At 40.1% G+C, this 22160-nt stretch overlaps 1 protein-coding gene across 3 annotated transcripts; it reads left to right on the top strand.

The window, feature by feature from the left end:
- The first annotated feature begins 577 nt into the window (after nt 1-577).
- Nucleotides 578-20954, top strand: pan2 (poly(A) specific ribonuclease subunit PAN2). 3 transcript variants are annotated; one of them, XM_061675147.1, is made up of 26 exons: nt 578-683; nt 1036-1341; nt 1427-1596; nt 1676-1796; nt 1895-1972; nt 2047-2317; nt 2590-2935; nt 7216-7312; nt 7417-7536; nt 7620-7739; nt 7836-7964; nt 8457-8656; nt 9480-9628; nt 11226-11332; nt 11429-11527; nt 11639-11727; nt 11803-11938; nt 12594-12731; nt 12811-12870; nt 14307-14397; nt 14470-14627; nt 16276-16419; nt 17395-17574; nt 17667-17760; nt 20387-20590; nt 20688-20954. In XM_061675147.1, exons 2-26 carry the CDS (start codon nt 1054-1056, stop codon nt 20720-20722), a joined length of 3624 nt encoding a protein of 1207 aa, XP_061531131.1. In that variant the 5' UTR covers nt 578-683; nt 1036-1053; the 3' UTR covers nt 20723-20954. The 3 variants fall into 3 exon arrangements, with proteins under 3 accessions (XP_061531131.1, XP_061531140.1, XP_061531147.1); XM_061675156.1 differs by lacking the exons at nt 12594-12731; nt 12811-12870; XM_061675163.1 differs by lacking the exons at nt 578-683; nt 1036-1341; nt 1427-1596 and having other exon boundaries at nt 1715-1796; nt 1873-1972.
- The last annotated feature ends 1206 nt before the right edge of the window (nt 20955-22160 follow it).

Below are 22160 nucleotides of genomic sequence, written 5' to 3'. Positions count from 1 at the left end.
CAGTTGCCATCGTCGTCATGATTTTATTAGTTTAAATTAATTAAATAAATAAATAAATAAATAAATACATAAAGAAATAAAAAACGACAATCAAAACCGAAATCGTTCTTATTGTTTTTGTTCTTGTTGTTTTCATTGTAAGAACATTTTGTAAAGTTTCTTCCGAACTCCCTTCTTATTTCTGCAAGCTGGCAAAATGTCATAATTGAAACTGCTCTCTTTGGGATATGAAAGTATATGCCGTACAAAATATCAGTAAATGTTATCGACGTGAGTTAATAATATACAAAGTATACCCCAAAAAACATTTTAACGTTTAAATAAAAATGATTCGAAATGTAATTATACTAAATAAAGAAATTAAAAATTCGTCAACAGGCAAATACATTAATAATGTGACCATGGCCCTATAAAATAATAATTCATAATTTCCCCACGCGGAAATTATAAATACCTTAAATTACATAACTCAGTAAATGTTTGTTATTAACAAACTAATTTACGACGACTTTTTCAGACTATCACCGAAACAGAGCTCTAAATGTGCTCTTGAACGCACCACCACTGCTCCGGATGCGTTCACAGCCCTTGCGCGTGTTATTGTTTTGTTTTTTGTTTTTTCTTGTGACTTCTGCTACGAATATGGACGGCAACTCGAACTTCAATCTTAGCTCGGCAAGAACGTATGACTTTTAATTCCATAAATCCTGTCTGGTTTTCAAAATGAGTATTCTTTTCACGAACTGCGTTCAGTTTAGATTGTCTGTGTTTCTTGTTAGCTAGAAGCTAACTTTTCCAAGCCAATACTTCGCCGGTGAACACCTACTGTAAACGAGTTGCATTATTACTAATGTGCACTGGCACACCATTACACTGTATGTGTCTCATGATTCATTGATTGGCTCATTAACTGTCGGGAGTTCCGTTGAATCGCGACAGTGTTAGCTTCAGGGGCTTGCTAGCTAACGACGGTTTCGTAGCCTTTCAAACCAAACAAAAAAAATCGCATTCACAAGCCTTGTCGTTTCCTCGCAGGTGGATCTAGCCGAACCCATGATGAACTATGAGGGTCTGGACACAGGGATGGGGGAGTACTCTCCTAGCCTTCACGGGACCCTGGATGCAGGGATAGAGCCCTCCATGGATCAGCACATCAATCCCAACCTCCTACAGGGTGTTGAGATTGACACGGACCGTCTGGCCGTGGCAGTCCCTGAACCTGTGCACCTCATGGAGGGCATGTTTTCTGAGCTGCACAGTGTGGTCTCCGAAGTCGGCGTCCCCGTTACAGCCACACATTTTGACGTGCAGGAAGAAATTCTTTGGATGGGAAACCACAGAGTGAGAGCAAAGTCTATTGGAGAGTGTTTTGATGGCGCGCCTGCCTTCGAGTCCACATCTTAGGTCTTTTCTCCTTTGCTAACAGGGCCATGCTACATCGTTCTTCGGACCTACAATGGGCCGCTACTCTTCTTTTCAAGTGCAGGCAACGGACGATATCCGACACATTCAGAGTCTAGAAACAGGCGTGCTGTTCCTCTCCAAGTCTAACCTCAAGTGCTGCACGCGCGGTGGCCTTGTCATGTTTGATTATCCGTATGGCGATCCTTCTTCTCTGATTTAATGGCAGATTCAATTTCTCAATCTCATATTAATGACATATCTGTCATTCTAGGATGGAGGAAGGCGCTGATATGCATAGTCTCCTTATGACAAACAACAATACTTTGCTAATGGGTGGACTACAGAACTATGTAGCTGAAGTCGACTTGAATACAGTTCAGGAAACTCAAAAGGTAAGATTCACATGTAGTGTAGTATCACTTGGCACAGCTTTGTGTAGTTTTGGAGTTATATTTTTGATGTGCAAAGGTGATTCTTCTTCTTCTAAAAGTTCACCGTAGAGGTCCCCGGAGTTGCAATTATGCGCCAAACCAGTCGCTTCTTATTCTGCGGGCATACTTCTGGCAAGGTAAGGATGCTCAGTAGGAGGTCAAATATGTTTTCCAAATTTCAGTAGTCATGTTCTCTTCCTATTAAAACCAGGTCACACTTCGTGACCTGCGTACATTCAAAACGGAGCACGAGTTTGACGCCTTCTCAGGCAGCCTGTCAGACTTCGACGTGCACGGGAACCTCCTGGCTGCGTGCGGCTTCTCCAGCCGAGGACTGAACGGGTTGGCTTGCGACCGCTTCCTCATGGTGTACGACCTCCGCATGATGCGAGCCGTCACGCCGCTTCAAGTGCACGTGGACCCGCTCTTTTTGCGCTTCATTCCTACTTACACATCACGCTTGGCCATCATCTCACAGACAGGTACAGCTGTGGCTGCAGGTTGGCAACACTGACAACTTAGTAAATCATACAGAGAGGAAATATTGAGGCCAGTTGAGTTTTTACCCAAAATTTGAACCCGACATACACTGAAATTTGAGGATTTGGAGAATTTTAAGTTAAACAATGGCTGTAAACGATTAATCGATTATCAAAATAGCTGACGATTATTTTTATTGACTGATTAGTTGTCGATTAAACGATTAATTGTGAAACCTTTACTGTTAAATACATGCCTAATGTTTCCCTTCCAGGTCAGTGCCAATTCTGCGAGCCCACTGGGCTCGCCAACGTGGCGGACATTTTCCACGTGAACACTGTGGGCCACTTGCTCATGAGTTTTGACGTATCGTCCAGCAAACAAGCGTTAGCCTTCGGGGACTCTGGGGGATGCGTGCACCTGTGGTCTGACTCTCCCGACGTTTCATTCAATGACTATTCCCGGGAGACGGAGTTTGCTCTGCCGTGCCTTGTGGACACGCTACCTCACCTGGAGTGGAACCACGATCTGCTGCCGCTTTCTCTCATTCCCATGACGCTCACCAGTACGGAGCCGCTGCTGTCAGACTGGCCCGCTGCTCTGGCCACGCCCAGCCCGAGGTAACACTTCTCACTAGGGCCGTAACTAACGATTATTTTAATAATCAATTAATTTGTGAATTATTTATTCAATTAATCAGATAAAAATAAAAATGCACCCCTGTTTTCGAAAACAGGACATTATTTCAAATTGACAGTGCATAAAATGCACAAACATAAACTGATTTATGATTCAGTAACCTGTTTGGTCTGTAACATGTCACAAAATAGGCAAAACTGTTGATATTTTCTATCCAAAATAACTACTAACAGATGTTTGTAAATGTCTTATTTTGATGAAACACAAATACAGTCCCCTCCCAAAGTACTGGAATGACAAGGTCAATTCCTTTGTTTTTGTTGTATACTGAAGACATTTGGGTTTCAGATCAAAAGATGAATATGAGACAAAAGTCCAAAATTCCAGCTTTTAATTCATGGTATTTTTATCTAGATTTGTGAAACAACTCATGACAGAGCAACTTTTGTTTGAAGCCACCCACTTTTCACGTGAGCAAAAGTATTGGAACAGACATTATTAAATTAACTTAAAGTGAATTGCCCATAGGTGTGACTGTGAGTGCGAATGGTTGTCTGTTTGTTTGTGCCCTGCGATTGGCTGGCAACCAGTTCAGGGTGTACCCCGCCTCCTGCCCGATGACAGCTGGGATAGGCTCCAGCACGCCCGCGACCCGAGTGAGGATAAGCGGCTCAGAAAATGGATGGATGGATGAATAGCATTTAATATTTTGTGGCATGACCCTTACTTGGAATAACTGCATCAAGCCTGCGACCCATTGACTTCAACAGACTGTTCCATTCTTCATTTGAAATGCTTTTCCAGGCCTTTACTTCAGCCTCTTTCAGTTCTTCTTTGTTTCTGGGGGTTTCTCCCTTCAGTCTGCTCTTCAGGAGGTAAAATGCATGCTCTATTGGGTTAAGGTCCGGTGATTGACTTGGCCACTCTAAGACCTTCCACTTTTTCCCAGATGAAGTCCTTTGTTTTGTCAGAAGTGTGTTTTGGATCATTGTCTTGTTGCATGATGAAGCTTGTTCTGATTAGTTTGGATGAATTTTTCTGTAAATTGCCAGACAAAATGGTTTTGTAGACTTCAGAATTAATTCTGCTGCTCCCTTCATGAGTTACATCATCAATAAAGACGAGTGATGCCGTTCCAGAAGCACCCATGCAAGCCCAAGCCGTGACATTACTTCCACCATGCTTCACAGATGAGCTTGTGTGTTTTCAATCATAAGCAGATCCTTTCTTTCTCCATACTTTGGCCTGTCCATCACTTTGTTAGAGGTTAATCTTGGTCAGTCCATAAAACTTTGTTACAAAACTTTTGTGGCTCATCTCTGTACTACTTTGCAAAATCCAATCTGGCCTTACGATTCTTTTTGCTGATGAGTGGTTTGCATCTTGTGGTATGGCCTTTATATTTCTTCTCTCGAAGTCTTCTTCGAACAGTGGATTGTGATCCCTTCACCCCTGCCCTGTGAAGGTTGGCAGTAATGTCACTGACTGTTGTCTGTGGGTGTTTCTTCTTAGCTCTCACAATGTTTCTGTCAACAACTGCTGTTGATACCCTGTTCGATATCTGTTGCTCAGTACACCAGTAGTTTATTTCTTTTTCAGGACATTCCAAATTGTTGTATTGGCTATTCCCTATGTTTGTTCAATAGCTCTGATTTTCCCTCGTCTCTCAGCTTCAAAATTGACAGACATAGACAGCTCTCTGGTCTTAATGTTTGCTTAACAACAAATGCAGTTTTCACAGGTGAAACGCAAAGCCAAAAACAAGCACTATCTAACGTTTAAGCAATCAATCTAAAAGGCAACACCTGAGCAGCGAGAAACACCCATCAGTCACATGTTCCAATACTTTTACTCACTTGAAAAGTGGGTAGGTTCAAACAGAAGGTGCTCTGTCCGGAGTTGTTTAACACATCTAGATGTAAATACCATGAAATTGAAGACGGAATTCTGAATTTTTGTCTCATATTCATCTTTTAAACTGAAACACAAATGTCTTCAGTGTACAACAAAAACAAAGGAATTGAACTTGCCGTTCCAATACTTTTGGAGGGCACTGTATAATCAGTCTGTTTTGTTATTACAATAAATATAATTAATATTAAATGCTTTATTATTATCAATCCATCAATCCTTTTTCCGAACCGCTTATCCTCGCTAGGGTCGCGGGTGTGCTGGAGCCTATCCCAGCTATCTTTGGGCGAGAGGCGGAGTACACCCTGAACTGGTCACCAGCCAATCACAGGGAATATACAAACAAACAACCATTCACACTCACATTCACACCTATGGGCAATTTACAGTCTTCAATTAACCTACCATGCATGTTTTTGGAATATGGAGGGAAACCAGAGTACCTGGAGAAAACCCACGCAGGCACAGAGAGAACGTGCAAACTCCACACAGGCGAGGCCGGATTTGAACCCGGGTCCTCAGAAATGTGAGGCAGTTGTGCTAACCAGTTGCCCCACCGCTTTATTATAATAAATAGAATTATTAATAAAATAATATTTTTTGAGAGGCTAAAATTTGGAGGATATGGACATTTTTAGTTAAACAAGGTCTCTAAGCAATTATCAAAAATCTTTATCCATTTATTTGATTATTGTCGATTAATCGATAAATTGTTGCAGCTCTACTTCTCACCAAAGTTTATTGTGAATCATCCAGATAACATTATGCTCCCAGGAATATTTACCAACACACCAAATCTGCATAAAATCTACACCAAACAGCAACTTCTGTTTGAGGGCCCACAGCATGTTTGAATTGGCCAGTGTAAAAGTTGAAGCTGATAACAGACTTTTGAATGAGTCACGGGCTGACTGGGGGAAGTTATAGTGGGAGGTAGACTGCTACAAACACTGGTGGGTTTTTCACTCTATCCAGAATGGAGATGTATGTCGTCACTATCACTGCATAGAAAGAGCAAGGTAAAACTGTTACTCTGTGGAAGTTCAGTCAGTTCTCTTATCTGCAGTCAAGGTCAACCAGCTGTGAGTATAAGTGTTTTCAATCACGTCACACACCCACCCATTTAATCATCGACAGTGGAGAACCACTGATTTAATCTGTGACTTTAAACCGGCATCTTGAAAACGTCGATATTTGACGACAGTGTTTTGAGTGAACATCTGAAGAGATTTGCTTCAAAGTACTGTAGTTTCACAATTTTAACCACACTTAATAATCTCAGGCATAGTGGTCCACTGGAAAATAAAGCAGCTTTTAATAATAATAATATTAATAATCATAAAAATACATATTTTATAGAGCACTTTTAAAGGGTACGGCAAGACACTAATAAAATACTGAGATAAAAAACAATATAAAAACGGGGAAAAACAACAGATTTTACACAAAAGCTGTTCGGAAAAGGTAGGTTTTTAGGAGTGTTTTTAATGGTAGGGAATGTTTGCTGCGACCCACCATTTATGTCACCAGGCTAAAGTCAGTGTACATATTTACAGTACATATACAATGGCACAAGAGAATCAGTTAGCTATGGCTACTCTTTCTTACTATAAGTTGTTGTGAAACTCGTGCATAACATGTAACAACGATGTAACAATGTAACAATTTTTCTTTTTCTCTTTAGCCGTGAATTTCAACTTTTACAATTTTTAATTTGAAAATTTCAAGGAATTGTTGATGCCAGTCTGTCAAAAATGTAGTGCATTTCCACCCACACACACAAAAAAAAGCCAACTTAAACCTAAAACGTTTCAGTGCTGAAATTAAGTAAAGTGTTACAAAGAAAACTAAATGGGACAGCAGGTATGAACCATTTCTTCCATGCGTGTGTGTGTGCTACTCGCCAACAGACAAACTAATGCCTGATAGAAAACTGCAGTTGTTTGTTTACATTCAGACTTCATCTTGCGGCCAACGTGAGTGACGTCAAGCTTGCTGTGATCGCGATATTCCAATTTTGCCGTCCTGGCACCCTCATATTGGTCAATATAGACTTCGATGTTGTTCCTCTCTCATAGATGAACAAAACATGTAAACTATGCAACAAGAGTATGCCAAATGCCACTGTGTATGGAGCGTGTGTATGGATTGATGAAAAAAAACAAACAAAAAAAATTGTATAGCTGTGTTTTTTTTTTTTTTTTGCTCAATAAATAAAGTTGAGTTAAAACCAAGATGCGGGAAGACCTGCAGTGCAGCACAGGGAAAAAGATTTCTGTACGTTTGATTTACAGCCAAAAAAAGTTACTGTTAAGTAACATACCAAAGGTGTTTTTTTTTTGTCTCGTAGACGAGCTCCTCCCGTGGACCCAGAAATCCTGCGCACAATGAAGACCGTTGGATTCATCGGCTACGCAGCAAACCCTCGTGCTCGTCCCCGGAACCAGGCACGTTGAAATCATGAAGAGTATATATTAGGCTGATGTGGATAACGTCCATGTTTTTGTTGAGTTCACTCGTCAGTTTCATCCCTTTCCCTACCCTTATTCAGGTTCCCTACAAAATTAAAGACGTGGAGCAGGACTACGACAGTTACAGCCAGGTTCCAGAGTCACCAATTGGGCGTGATGAAGAGCCGCACCTCTACATGGTGCCCAAAAAATATAGAAAGGTTGGAGTTTTTCCTCTGTGTGAAGGCATTGTTTTTTTATGCAGTATTTAATTTATGACTGTGGTATCCTTGTGCCCGAGAAGGTGACAATTAAGTACTCCAAACTAGGACTGGAGGACTTTGACTTCAAACATTACAACAAAACCCTATTTGCTGGCCTGGAGCCTCACATTCCCAATGCTTACTGTAACTGCATGATTCAGGTGAGATATTTTACGTTGTATCATATTTATTTAAATGTTATTATGTTTTGTTTCCTTTAAGTCCTAAACGTTTTATTATTTGTGTTGGTACACTAGGTTCTCTATTTCCTCGAGCCAATTCGCTGTCTGGTGCAGAATCATTTGTGTCAGAAGGAATTTTGTTTGGCGTGCGAGCTGGGGTTCCTCTTCCACATGTTGGATTTGTCACGAGGAGATCCATGTCAGGTCAGTAAAGCCTTCATTTTGTCCACATCGTCGAGGTTAGTGATTCCCAACTTGTGATGTGCCGTCATAGATAATCAGGTGCGCTGTGGAAATAATCAAATTTCACTTAATTAGTCTATATTTTTGTTAATTTGTCAATGCCAGTGACATATACTGCCAGGCAGAACAATCAAATGCTCTTCCCCTAGATGGCAGAAGGTCCAACTATCCTGTGTATCCACCTGTTGTCATTCATACAACAGAATAATAGCTTTGTGTGCAACTGGCCCAAATTTCACACAAAGTAAGTAAAATATGTCAATAGAGACGAGATCATCATTACTTCAGTACGATATATACGTTTTGTGACATTTTTGTTTAGTGGTGTGCCGTAAGATTTTTTTCTTTTTTTTTCTTTTCTTATACTCATGCCAAATATGTGTGTTGGCTCAATAAAGGTTGGGAAACACTGGTCTAGCCTAACAGCATCCTCTCTTGTCTCCCCTCATAAAGGCGAGTAATTTCCTGCGGGCATTTCGCACCATCCCCGAAGCGTCGGCACTGGGCCTGATCCTCGCAGACTCCGATGAGCAAACGGGGAAGGCCAGACTCGGACGTCTTATCCAAAGCTGGAACCGCTTCATTCTCACACAGTTGCACCAGGAGACTCAGGAGCAGGAGGGGCCACAGGCCTACAGGGGTGCTACCAGCAGGTCAGAGGCATCATATTTTTCAAAAGTTGTGAAAGTAATTACACTGAATTTGTTGGCATCCTTCCATTGGGGTACAAAAACTTGGGGCACGCTACCGCATTAATTTATCGACCAAATTTTTACTTCCTTGCGACAGCGGGACCGAACGTCTTCTCTAAACAGATGCATGCCAAGAAAATGAAATACTACAAATCCTGCATTTTATTTTGTTTACTGCATATGTTGTAAAGGTATAGCCCACTGAAAAATTTGGATATCAATAGTCCTGTAAGAGTTGTTGCATTAATTTAGCCACTTTTTCCTGAAATTTGTATTTCTGAAATGTTCCTTTATAATGAAATAATAAATTTTACTATTTTATCTCTTTTTTTATGAATACTTGGTTAATTAATTAAATAATAATATTTACATTTATTACAAACAATTCAATTAAAATTAGGACAAATTCTATATCTTTTACACATTTAAAAAAAACACTTTTTTAAATTTATTTTTTTAAACCTGGCCCATGTGTCTGTTTTAAAAGTCCAACGTGGCGCTTTAGCACAAAGGTTTGCCCACCCCTGGTTTACTGTCTCATGTAGTAGTCTAGCATTGGGGAGTGGCAGTAGAATTGAATTTGAGTAAAATGATGCATTGGTTCAATACAGTATCCGATCTTGTCTAAAATTGAATTACTTTAAACATTATTTATTTGAAGTCGTGCAACCTTTGATTAATTCTAACTGTCCGGGGAGGTGACAATTCGGTTATTTTTTCCAAATCTTTCAGGCCTTAAGCGTAAGTCAAGGAAGGAAACGCAAACACGTTTCTTATGTTTCAGCTCTCTGGGCTCGTCTGGCGAATCTGCCATCGGGAGGCTGTTTGGATGCGAGGTGGAGAACAGCAGCCTGTGTCGTTGTGGTAAAGAGACTGTACGCTCCTCCCTCACCTTGCTCTTCACCATGCATTACCCCGAGCAGAACTCTCAAGGTGTGTACAGCGGGCCCTCTCACTTCCTTGGCATCATAATGCTACAGACAAGACAAAAGTACAATATTGCCTTAACTTGGCAGTTTAATTCCTTCTGTGTGACCACGCTTGAGCTCAAAACACTGGTTTCTCAAATCATCTTTCTCCCATTGAAATGAATGGAAATGACACCATTCCAGACCCTTAAAAAAATTAGAATGTCTCTTTAATATGAAAAATAACACTCGACAGTATTTTGCTTTATAAAACCACACAGTAACTAGACTGTGCAATTCCTGGAGAAATTGTGTGTGAATGCAGAAATGCTGATTGAAATCATGTGCTTGAATGAGGTGAACACGTAGAAGTTGAAACGGTGGGAATCGGTTGAGAAATAAGGAAACTGTAGTTAAATTTGTGAGAAATCTGAATTTCAGGCTTTTATTTAGAAAATTAATTTTAAAAATGGGGGATGGGAGTGGTTCACAGGATGGGTAAAATGAGCTGAACACGTAGAAGTTGAAACGGTGCGAATCGGTTGAGAAATGTTGATGCAAGAGTAAAAAAATGTAGAATATGTCCTAATTTGGAAATTTTGTGGGTCATTTGGTGAAAAGTTTGACATTTTTGGTGGGTGGGAATTTTTGGAATGTTGAAAATCCCAAGGTGAATTGAACATTTTCAACTTTGAAAGGGAATGACGTGAATGTGTTTTGTTGAATGTGTCATTGGAAATTAATGGGCAATTTCTTTGGTGCAAAAAAAATGGAATTGTGACAATGTTGCGGTTTAGATAAGTAATGCCGTGTGAGGCGTGAATTTCCCAAACATGTTGAAGTCGGAACGGAGTGAATCGGATGTATAATGGCGAAGGAGAAGCCCGTCAAAAAAGTGAGAGGAATAAGAATAATAATAGAATTAAAACTAAAGAACAGAATAACGTGTGTGAATGCTGTGTTGAGCATTCACACAATAACATAATTTAATAGAATGTTTAGAATTAAAAAATGGGCATTTTGCTGCTCCCCCTGCTGTGTGTGCCTTATTAAGCAGGGGGCAGTATAATACATACTGTACAGACATTGCATGTGGATTTGATGATAAAACACAGAAGGCATTCTCAAAAAAAGCTGCAATAATATTAGTAATTTTTCACAGATGGTAGAGAATGCATGACTGTGAGTATTGTTGTGTGCTCTTGCCTGCATGTGTTCAAATATAAGTTGTTTAAAGGTTTATAATAACCACAACATCGATACTAGATTTGGTAGCTCCTCAATGATGTTTTGCATTGTGTGTTAGCATTGAGTTAGCAGACTTTAGGTTAATGTACTTGGGTTAAATACACAATGTGTAATTCTCTTTGTTTTATGTTTAATTCGACTGTAAAGTTCAACTGGGAGTGGCAATAATCACCTTGAAGCAAGCACAACCTTTTTTTTAAAGACTTTTTAAAAACTTTCTGCTGCTTGTTGAAATTTGCCACCACCTCAGCTACCACCTGTAACTCACATTTTTGCTTCCATCTCAAATCACATCACAAAAAATTGGCCGAGTAAAGGTCGAGGTACCGCTGTAGTGCATCGGTTGACTTTTGATGTTTTATTTGACTTACCAGAGAAAACGATAAAGGAGTACGGCTTTGCCGAGATCCTGAAGAAGAGCATCTGTTTGGAGCAGAGCACACAAGCGTGGTGCGAAAACTGTGAGAAGTATCAGCCCACAGTGAGTTCCCGCATCGTGCCACCTCAGGCCACTTACCTCCACTTTAATGACCTCGTCCAGCGGTGACACTCTTGATGTCTTTGTGCGCCTCCGCAGGTACAGACACGCAACATCCGATGTCTCCCCGATGTTTTGGTCATCAACTGTGAGGTGAACAGCGCTAAAGAGGCAGAATTCTGGAAGATTCAGGCAGAGGTAATTTCCTTATTTTATACTATTATCAAGTTATACAATCTTCCACGGCACAGAATCATGAGTTGTGTATGTTTAACATAACACACAATTTGGTTGTGGCTCTCTACATAGTACGCCTTCACTAAAGCCAGGCAAAAAGAGGCATCAGAGCCTGCAATGCCTAAAGAATCCCCGCTCATGCCCACTGAGTGGTGCCTGGAGTAAGACCCCCTCCTCTCTTTTAATAAGATGTGATGCTTGAACCTTGAATCTGACTGCTGCTTGACCTTTTTCAGTGGCGAGGACGTGTGCAGCATGGACGGCTTCACCCGGTTGGAAGACCTTAGACATATGTGGATGCCGCTCACGTTGAAGATGTCCATCAGCAAAACACAAGGACTGGAGATCAGCAGCTGGCCAGAAGGAGAGGAGGTGAATGAGAAAGATGTCTGCATGACAGGAGTTAAGGCTTCTTTATACACGCACGGGCGGCGACCGCGCTGACGTCAATGCGGCTATTCTGCGCGCAGTTTGCCTTCATACTCAAGCGCAACCCACGTGCGCACTTTTGAAAATGTACTGCAGTTCTCCTCCAAGTTGGGGGTGTCGCTACGGCTGGTATTTGCTAGGACACCACAGGGTGGAATTTCCTCTGCATTTTTTGGCCATTTCCGGTGGCCGTTTTTCCTTTCCTTTCCGTAACAAGGAACAAAGCAACAACAATGGCGACCATGGAACAGTGTCTGCTAGAACAAATGGACCTAGATGACCAGATGATACGTTTAATCATGCTGGAAAATCGATTAAGAAGGCGGCGGCGTAGATGGTATGTAGAACCAAGGGGCACGCTGAGTACATCATCACAGCATGTGACTAAAACGGACTAATCACGAGAGATGATCTCCGCGACATTCTACGCGCAGCAACAGCTTTTTCTGTGTGCGCATCAAGTGACGCAGAGGGGCCACGCGGGCCAATTCGTCGGTGACGTGATGCAATGCGGGCGTTGTCGGCCGCGCGAGCGCAGGTGTATAAAGAGGCCTTTAATGTTTATTTTCGCTATTCACGGTGTTCTCATTGCGACTAGTTGAGTGAGACTGAGGAGGCGGATGGCGCGTCTCTCTACGACCTAGTGGTCACCGTGCCTCACGTCCTTGACGCTCGCACAGGTGGAAACTTGGTGGCGCACATCAAAGTGGGAGAAACGTATCACCAGAGAAAAGAGGTTGGTGAAGCCAGGACAGGACGCAAAATATGTTTTTCCTTCAATGTTGGGTTAACTCGATGAGGAATGTTTGTTTCAGGGAGTCACACACCAGCAGTGGTATCTTTTCAACGATTTCCTCATTGAGCCCATCGACAAGGTGAATAAATCATTCAATGTTTTTCGTTTAAAAGGGACAGAGCATATAAATGAACAAGTGTATGGAGCACAAATTAGGTTTGGCCCCTATGGCCTTAAAATAAAATATTTAATCAATAAAGATTGCTAAATCAATAAATATTTTAATAAAGATTTTTCTTCACAAAAATCGGATTCTCCGTTCTAATCGATTTTATTTTTCTCCTTCAATTAAAGGAAACTGTTAATGATAAATTCTGCTTTTTGAATGTTTTGCTTTATTTCTCCTGCAACCAGACACAGGCAATTTTTCTTTACAGAATTAACTGTATTAACTTTCACAGAAAGAATCGATTTATTTTTTTCTTTACAGACAATTTGAAAATAAAAGTGCTATGTTTTGACAAAATGGCCCTTTCGGCGTGCCACGAACCGAGCAACACGTCCTAACACGAATGAACTAGACAAACGCTTACGAATTAGTTAGTGACGGACACCTGGTGACTGACCCTCACACACATAAGAAACACGCTCCATTGGAAAAACTGCGACCCATGGTTTTGAGGTCTGAAGTTGTAAGGTGCCACATATATATTTTTTTCTTTTTATTGAACCACAAACCAAATGTGGTAATTGTCAAGGAAGAAGCGGATTTCTCTGGCTGCTGTAGCTATGTTATAATATTTTTTTTTTTTTAAATGTTGTGAAAGCTCATTTGATACATGGCATTTTTGATTGGCCGTTAAATCTGCGACGTTGTGACGCTGTTCACCATTCAAATTTTAAAGTGCAGCAAACCTAGGAGCACAACCCGCACAGTGCACTACAGTTTAGTGGTGATCGGGAGCGTGGCTCGGTGTGCGGCGGGCCTGAAACACAATCCGAAATACATTTTAATAAAACACTTTAAATGTTCAACAATTTAAAAACATAACTTCCACCAACAATCCAGACTAAACTTAGCTCCTCCTTGACATACAAAGATCTTGGTCTCTCAGGCGAGATGTATCACTTCACCAATACGTCTTTGAAACCAATTACTACTTTCCTATTAGCCAGAACTTTGGCAGTATATGACTGTGGTTATATCATCTTCCCAAACTCTTTTTCAACGTTCAAAGAGCCATCAGTAATGCAATAAATAAAACGATGAACTGACCGTTGGACATATAGGGTTTTTGCCCGACGATATACATAAAGGAAAGGAGGAGTTGGTTAAGGTGAGAACAAAATGTTCCCTAATTGGATTAACCACAGTATTATGAAAACTCGCAATTAAGTGTATTCCATCCGTTGCGTATCCTCAAATCTGGTGGTGTTCTGGTGAATTGCCTTGCAATTTATTAAAGCGTTTTCCACATTTGATTGCATGTCTGATTTGAAATAAACCATAGTTTTACATAGGCTAGCAGTGTATGTGGGGCATTTGCATGCTAAGGAGAATATCATTCATCACAGACCGAAGCTGCACAGTTCGACATGAGCTGGAAAGTTCCCGGCATCCTATATTACGCCAAGAGGAACTACCACACCAAATACGACCTTCGCAGTGAGTTTCACTTCATGTGTAATGCACGCAAGCACTTAAGTCTTGATCGAGCACCTCACGTTTTGTCTTCAGTTAAAAATCCCATTGATGCCAGCGTGTTGCTGACGGAGGCCTCGCTGGCTCGCAAACAGAGGAAGAGTCACGCGACTTTCATCCCCCTCATGGTCAGCGAGATGCCGCAGGCTGGCGACCTGGTGGGGCTGGACGCCGAGTTTGTTACACTCAACCAGGTTAGCGTGTTTGTTGAACCGGTGTGAGAAAAACGATTCAGGTACAAATGATTAGAGAGAGACTGTTTTTTTTTTTCTTCTTTCCCCCAGGGCCAATACTGTTTAGTAGTAGTCAAGGAGGCTGAAAACCGATATTTGGAGCCACTATTTACAGTAAAATGGAAAATATTGGCAAAGTCCACACTTAACTTTGTTTAAATGCCTTTAATCATGTTTATTTAAGAGATTTCCAGATACGCTATGTTTTTTTAAATTTTATTTTATTTATCTTTGACAATACAAGTTAAAACGCTAACAAAAAGTGCAGAGAGCTCCCAGCCTCAGCAGCATGTCTTATAAAGTTAAATGAAAACTTAAACAATTAAATAGCTCTCTAAAGTTTTCCACAATGAATTTACGTTACAGTTAAGAGTACGGGTGTCCCGATCCAATCTTTGAGATTGGAAATCGGTCCGATGTCAGCAAAAAAACAGGGAATCGGATCGGACTGATCTAAAAATATATATATTATCCATCCATCCATTTTCTGAGCCGCTTCTCCTCACTAGGGTCACGGGCGTGCTGGAGCCTATTCCAGCTGTCATCGGGCAGGAGGCGGGGTACACCCTGAACTGGTTGCCAGCCAATCGCAGTATATATAATATATATATATATTATACAAGTAGTCCATTTCATCCGCGGCTCCAGCACTTCTATCCAGCAACGCACGGACGGCATTGCAGAGCCCACATGATCACAACAGGTTGCTAAGGTGGTAACATAGTAGCAAGGAGTAAGAGACAATGTTGCTTGTTTAAAGTTGTTTATTGACACTCCAGTTGAAGTTAACTGTAATACTAAGCAGACATAACAAAAGAATTACACCTATGAATGTTCAACTACATCACAGACTTAGTTTCTTTCTTCGTTTTTGTTCACAAAAATCGCTAGCTCAAAGCTAACACACAATGAATCAAAAGCATCGACCATCCTAACGAAAATTAGGATTGAATTTGCGGCACTTATATCTCTCAAAATAATGAATATTGGTACACAAACGCTGTATAAACACATATAATATAACAATACTTTCTGGCATATATTCTCGAAACTCTGTGAAGTGTTCGTTATAATAGTATTCGATCGTGACTTCTACTTTCTTTGTTCTGCGTATATCTTATTGTGTGCACCGCACTGCCCCTCAGAGGTCAAGACGTTCACAGCAGTTACTTTATGTAACCTATAAGTTTTTCCTCATACCTACTGTTGCTGGTCAAGCCTTTTCTAACATTCAAAATACCAAAATAAGTAAATTATGTATAATTATTGCTGAAATCGGATCAGTATCGGCCAAAACTCTATACAATATCTGGATTGGATCGCATGTGAAAAGTTTTGGATCGGGACATCCCTAGTTATGAGTCTGGTTGTCATCCTCGGCAGCATACTATCTTTCCATTCGCATATCATTGACATAAACCTGTCAGCTTACAACAACCGTCTCTGACGTTTACCCAGTTTTAAAAGGATCTCTTCTTGGCCGTCGGATTTTAAATAAATAAAGCTGATTCCAATATGCGTGAAAAAATGCCATATATCCGCGCCGATAATTGGTCCGGCTGATAATAAGTCTCGCCGCGATTTATATGAATGATGTGTGCGCACACAGGAAGAGGCGGAGCTGCGCAGCGATGGCACTAAGTCGACCATCAAGCCCAGTCAGATGTCCGTCGCCAGGATCACGTGCGTGCGTGGCCAGGGACCCAATGAGGGCGTGCCCTTCATCGACGACTACATCTCGACGCAGGAACAGGTGATGTCCGGGAGGGGGTAACACGGTTGGGCAAACTCTTGTGGTCATGGGCCATATTTGATTTTTAAAATGGACAGATGGGTTAGGTCATCAAAAAAAATTAAGTGTATGAAAACCATTTAAAATTCTTTATTTTCATTAATAAATGGGATGAATGTGTGTGAAATGAGTTTTACCCTGCCGAAGTCAGCTGGTATTGACTCAGACACTCGCGATCCTAATGAGGATAAGCGGGATAGAAAATGGATCGATAGATAAATAAATGCTTTTTATCTATAAATATTTTGACGTTGAGTAGAAGTACTATGCTCGTATTGCGCCGCCAAGTCTAGTATGTGCACTGCTCTTCTATATTTTTACATGATTTTAAGCTTTAATTCAATGGATATTATGTGGTATTTCTTTTCATCACTCACTTTCGTACGACATGGTTAGAAAAATTATTAAATTTGGCAAAATACCTGCCCAATTATTTTTGTTAAGTTCGCTGGTGTCTGAATTTCACATAGAAGTCAAAATTTTACTCGTAACACAAAGGGAAAAAAATCCACCTAGCACATGACTTATAAATTGGGGTGCTCATAAGTCAAGGTACCACTGTACTAAAATAATAATGATATCCTTTCAACATGTAATATAGCGTACCATCACAATTTCGATCATCTTATAATACAACCACAGATCGTCAAGCATAGATACAGCATCCGGTGCACTTTAGATCGCATTATTGAACAAACTGTATGAAAACAAACGGGTAATTACAAGCGCATTCATACACGAGCTGGCACCCACATCACTCACCAGGCCAGGCACTGCATTTTAAAGCCATACACACTCAAAGTCACCTGCACTTGACATGCTCTTTATTGTGTATAAGAATGCAACTGAGGTTTATCTGATATCTGAATCAATAGAATATTCGATTCTGAAAATATTTGATAGCACAACACAGCTGAATGTTTGAATGTTGTGCAGGTGGTGGACTACTTGACTCAGTATTCCGGCATCAAACCAGGTGACCTGGATGCCAAGATCTCGTCCAAGCATCTGACTACTCTGAAGTCCACCTACCTCAAGCTGCGTTTCCTTATCGACACGGGAGTCCGCTTTGTCGGGCACGGCTTACAGAAAGACTTCCGGGTTATCAATTTATTGGTATGCTGTACTCGCTTGTCACAACTACCCAGTCAGATGTCATTTGGGAGCTGAGGAGAGCGTGGTGATGATGACTGATTGCTTCTTTCAAGGTGCTCAAGGACCAAGTCATCGACACGGTCTACCTGTTCCATTTGCCTCGGAAAAGAATGATATCACTGCGCTTTCTCGCCTGGTACTTCCTCGGTAAGGAATTGTTGATGTAAATATGTACAGAGAGAGTTTTATTTTTGGATACAGTTCCCCCCCCCCACCAAACTGTATCACCTACCCCATTACATTACAGATTTCTTTGCGGAACGTATCCACTAGTCTATCGGGGAAATCCCCACTATATCGAGGACATCTGTGATGCCCTCGAATGTGGGAAAGGAGAGCCACAGTCATTAAATGAGCTTGGCTCTGATTAGATCGTTCATCGTCCCCAATTTAAATATGGAAAACAGCTTTGCTCTGATTGGTCCATATCACGGCGTCTGCTAGAGTAGAAGCTTGGGGTTGGCCAAGCATTCATCAGAGCTGCCAAATGTTACGGAAATCACTGAACGCTGACTCGTTACGGCTGTAACACCCGGTTGTTCCGGATATCGGGTGGGGGGTATATCCAGGGTCCGACATTACTGGCCAGTATGGCGCTGTGTCCAGCCACCGTGACAAAAAAATTCATAAATGAAATAAACACTATATTGTTTAAAAAATAAAAATAAAGCTGCTTGGTACATGCCATTTTATCACTAATCTTCGCCTCCATAAACTACACTTCTTACCATGCTTCTTACACATATTGTTTACATTATCACGAAGGGAGGGCGAGGAGTGGGTAGGAAAAGACGGAATAGCATGATGCTAATGGCTAAGCTATCGTCTCATGAAGTCGCAAAACACCGAAATAAGTGATTGGGTAATACAGTACACTTGTCACAAAGGTCTGGCAGGAACCGCGTTATAGCAGAGAGTAACCCAAGTTTGAACGACAAAATAAGTTAATTAATACGTGTCTGGAGATATAAATGTAAAACCATTCACGGTCTCTGAACCGGAAATGAATTCATACGTCACTGGAGAGGTCATCTGAGAACGGAGTCAGTTTAAAAGAATATTATTATTAATAATAAATAGTAATAATAATAGTAATATAAGATAACCTTTATTCGTAAATTTTCATCATATCAGTATTAATAGTGGATATAAGAGCTATAAATGTACAGTATAAATAGCATGCAAGAGAAGAAGACATCTATACAAGTACATTCGCAAACATAGAAATTAAACTATTGTCCATGAATAAACTATCAATTCAATTTATCATCAATTTATTTGCTTGTTTGCAAAACAGTGACAAGTTTTAATTCATTTTTGCGATCTGATTCATCTTTTTTAAAAGACTTTTTTTTTTTTTTTTTTACGGTTGAAAAAATTTCTAAAGGCGAATTAATAGACTTAGATATTTTTGACAATCGCACGTCAAAATCTTGTATATTTTGATTCAGGCTGCAACTGCGTATATGCAATAAAAACAAAATAAATATTGAAGTCATAATTTATTAACTGTTATGATTATAGAGTAATTATGTTGTGCAATTGAACAGTGGGCAGAATTATTTTTTTTATTCTATGTATTCATTTTTTAAAATTTTTTTACTGTTCATAAATGTACTTAAATTAACGTAACGGCAGCATAACTAACTTAAAATCAGTATGCATGGGGAGTTTGTAATAAGGGAAAATGAGTGTGATTTAAATATAAAACATTTATTTGTTAACAAATGAGCAGAACTTGATTATTGGTAAAAATGTAGTCGTTTTCAAAACATGCAGTATTGTAGATAAAATTACAACTATACTGTAAATACTTTTGTTGGAACTTTTTCAACATTATTTTAATGAAGAACTTTACCATATGAAGTGGGACCTGTCTTGTATTAATGGTGGACATGAGACTTCACAGTTGCATATGTATCCTTATTTGTTTCAGATCATTTGCATAACTTATAAAACTGTATAATTGTGGACAAAGGATTCAACAAAGTTGAGCTACGCTTGGAGGCGGGAGACTCGCCATGCAGATTTGGTTCGCTTCCTGTTAGTGTTTTTCACGGCGTAATCCTAAACTCAAAGGTTCTGAAGGCTGTACGTAGGCTTTGCCCGACATGGAGTGTCGTTTTCAAGCGAAAATACATATAAATGCAAACAAAAACGCCACTTGTGTGTGCTGTGACGAGACGGCATTACGCTGGATGGATCAGCGTCACAGGCACGGAAGGATCGATACTGTCTAAAATGTCGATGAAACCAGAAGATCAATTCTCCAAATTAAAAGTTGATACGTCAGTCATTTGAGGGACTGTAATATCAATATCGTATCAGAAAGGAAATCGGTGGTATGGATCATTTTCAGACGCACAAAAGGAGCACATCACGGCACAATTTCCGCGCAGCAAAAGCAAAAATCTAATTGTGGCGGACTGTCACTAATAAATTTATTATGTGGGAAACCCTGTAGTACATTGCAATAACTGTCCTGCGGTAAAATTTAATTCTGATGGAAGGGATCTTAAAAGCATGTGGGGGGGGGGGGGGGGGGGGGGGGTTTTATATGCTCTCTCTATACCTATTAGCAAATGGGTCTGGAACCCCCAAGATAAATTAAGGTTTCACTTTCTTATTCTTTCTGCTACTGTCCACTTTGCTTTTCGTGGAACTAATAACGGCTTATTCTATTGAAATGCTTTGCATCAGTCACGCACTTTGACAACGGCATTCCCTCAGTGCAAAAATACTGATTCATGTTGAATATGCTTTCTGTTATCAGACCTCAGCATCCAGGGGGAAACCCATGACAGCATAGAGGACGCTCGCACAGCCCTGCAGCTGTACAGGAAGTATTTAGGGCTGAGTCGTGGAGGCGGCTCTGATGAAGTCAGGAAGGTCCTGAAGGGACTGTATGAAAAAGGCCGCCAGATGGATTGGAAAGTCCCAGACACGGATGCGGGAGATGGTCGAGGCAGCCCCAAAAGTACGCAATGATGTGGAAAGGGAGCGTGTGACAGCTCGATTGGGGTGATGGCGATCGGGAGTGGAAATGGACTGATGCGACTCTTCTTCTCCGGCAGGTGCTGCGGCGTTTCCTCCTGTGATAGGCCTATGACTCAAAAACACCAGTGCTGTCACCATTTGTTATCTTCCCTTTTGTATCATGTCTGCAGATCCACATCATTATTTCATCATCACTTGTCATGATTTATACATTTCATTTAAGGAAATGATACTGAGAACAGGAAGGCAAGTTGTTTTTATGAAGCCCCAACATTTTTGTTTTATTTGCTTAAAAACAAGTTGGTGGTGCATGTAAATAAATAAATGGAACATGAGCACCATGAGCTAGATCATGTTTGGTGTGTTTGTGGAAGAAGAACATCTCATCAAATCACTAAAGCTTACACAAAGTGCTCACAAGCACAAAAGTTTGTGCAGTGGCTCTCAAACTAGTCTGTAGGTCTGTCAAATAATTAGCAATAAATTATGTCATTTCATTTGAAAACTACATAGCTATGGACATATGGGGAAACATCCTCCCTAACTTATATTTGGGCCAATTAAAAGCTCTGATAAGACTGTGACCTTTCACCACATCTATTTTCTACACTGCTTATCCTCACATAAATCTTGAATTATTTAAAAAATGTTTGGGGACAAAAGGTGATTATAGTTCATTTTATTGAGAACAAAGGGCTTTTATGTAGAGATTATAGACTTTTAATACATGCATTTTCCACAAAATAATATAATAATGCTCCGAGATTAAAGTTGTATACTGTTTAAAATGCACTCGTTGAAACGTGACTCTCTTACCTCAAAGACTTTTTCTTACAAGGTACAACTTTAGTAAGATTATAACAAAATACGTCTTTAATTGCTCTTGTAAAGATTATTACTGATTGTTTTGGTTCTTCGCATTTTTGACAATTACTTTTTCTCTAAAAAAAAGTGATTTTTTTTTTTTTTTTTTTTAAAGCGGCAACTTTTTAATTCACCATGGCAGTAATTCTCGAACGAGTACCCGAGTACCACTTGTGTTATGCGGGCTCACTATAGTGGCATCCAAGAATAGCTGAATTAAATGTTAAACTGCATAAGGATAGTGTCTTGAATATATTTTTAAATTATTATTCAGTAACTGTCTTTTAATACATTTGTTAATGTACTGACATTTGTCAGTACAATTGGTAAAGTACACTTCAGTTGCATTTAACTTTTAAGTACTGTACATTACATTTAATCACTTAGAACGCTTTGTTTACAAAATTATTTTTTATTTCACTCTTATGTGCAATATATTTTTATTGAATAGAGTTTTTTTTTTTTTTTTAATTAACACCCCACCAAACAAAGATTTCACTAAAAATACTATACTGAAATAATGATCTTGTCTTGATTTACTTACTAGTGTGAAATGTGGGCCTGTTTAGTTGAACACAAAGCTATTATTCTGTTGTATGAATGGCAACAGGTGGATACACTGGTTAATTGTATCTTCTGCCATCTAGTCAAAGAGTTCACAAGAAAACAATGTCACTGAAACAGAT

The sequence above is a fragment of the Phycodurus eques genome, chromosome 1 (genome assembly GCF_024500275.1).
Source record: "Phycodurus eques isolate BA_2022a chromosome 1, UOR_Pequ_1.1, whole genome shotgun sequence".
Taxonomy (NCBI): domain Eukaryota; kingdom Metazoa; phylum Chordata; class Actinopteri; order Syngnathiformes; family Syngnathidae; genus Phycodurus; species Phycodurus eques.
This window is presented reverse-complemented; position numbering and strand designations above follow the sequence as displayed.

Coding starts and splice junctions, on each gene's coding strand:
- pan2 (XM_061675147.1), top strand. CDS start 1,054: ATGATGAACTATGAGGGTCTGGACACAGGGATGGGGGAGTACTCTCCT. Junction 2,318..2,589: donor GGCCATCATCTCACAGACAG/GTACAGCTGTGG, acceptor TTTCCCTTCCAG/GTCAGTGCCAATTCTGCGAG. Junction 20,591..20,687: donor TGGTCGAGGCAGCCCCAAAA/GTACGCAATGAT, acceptor CTTCTCCGGCAG/GTGCTGCGGCGTTTCCTCCT.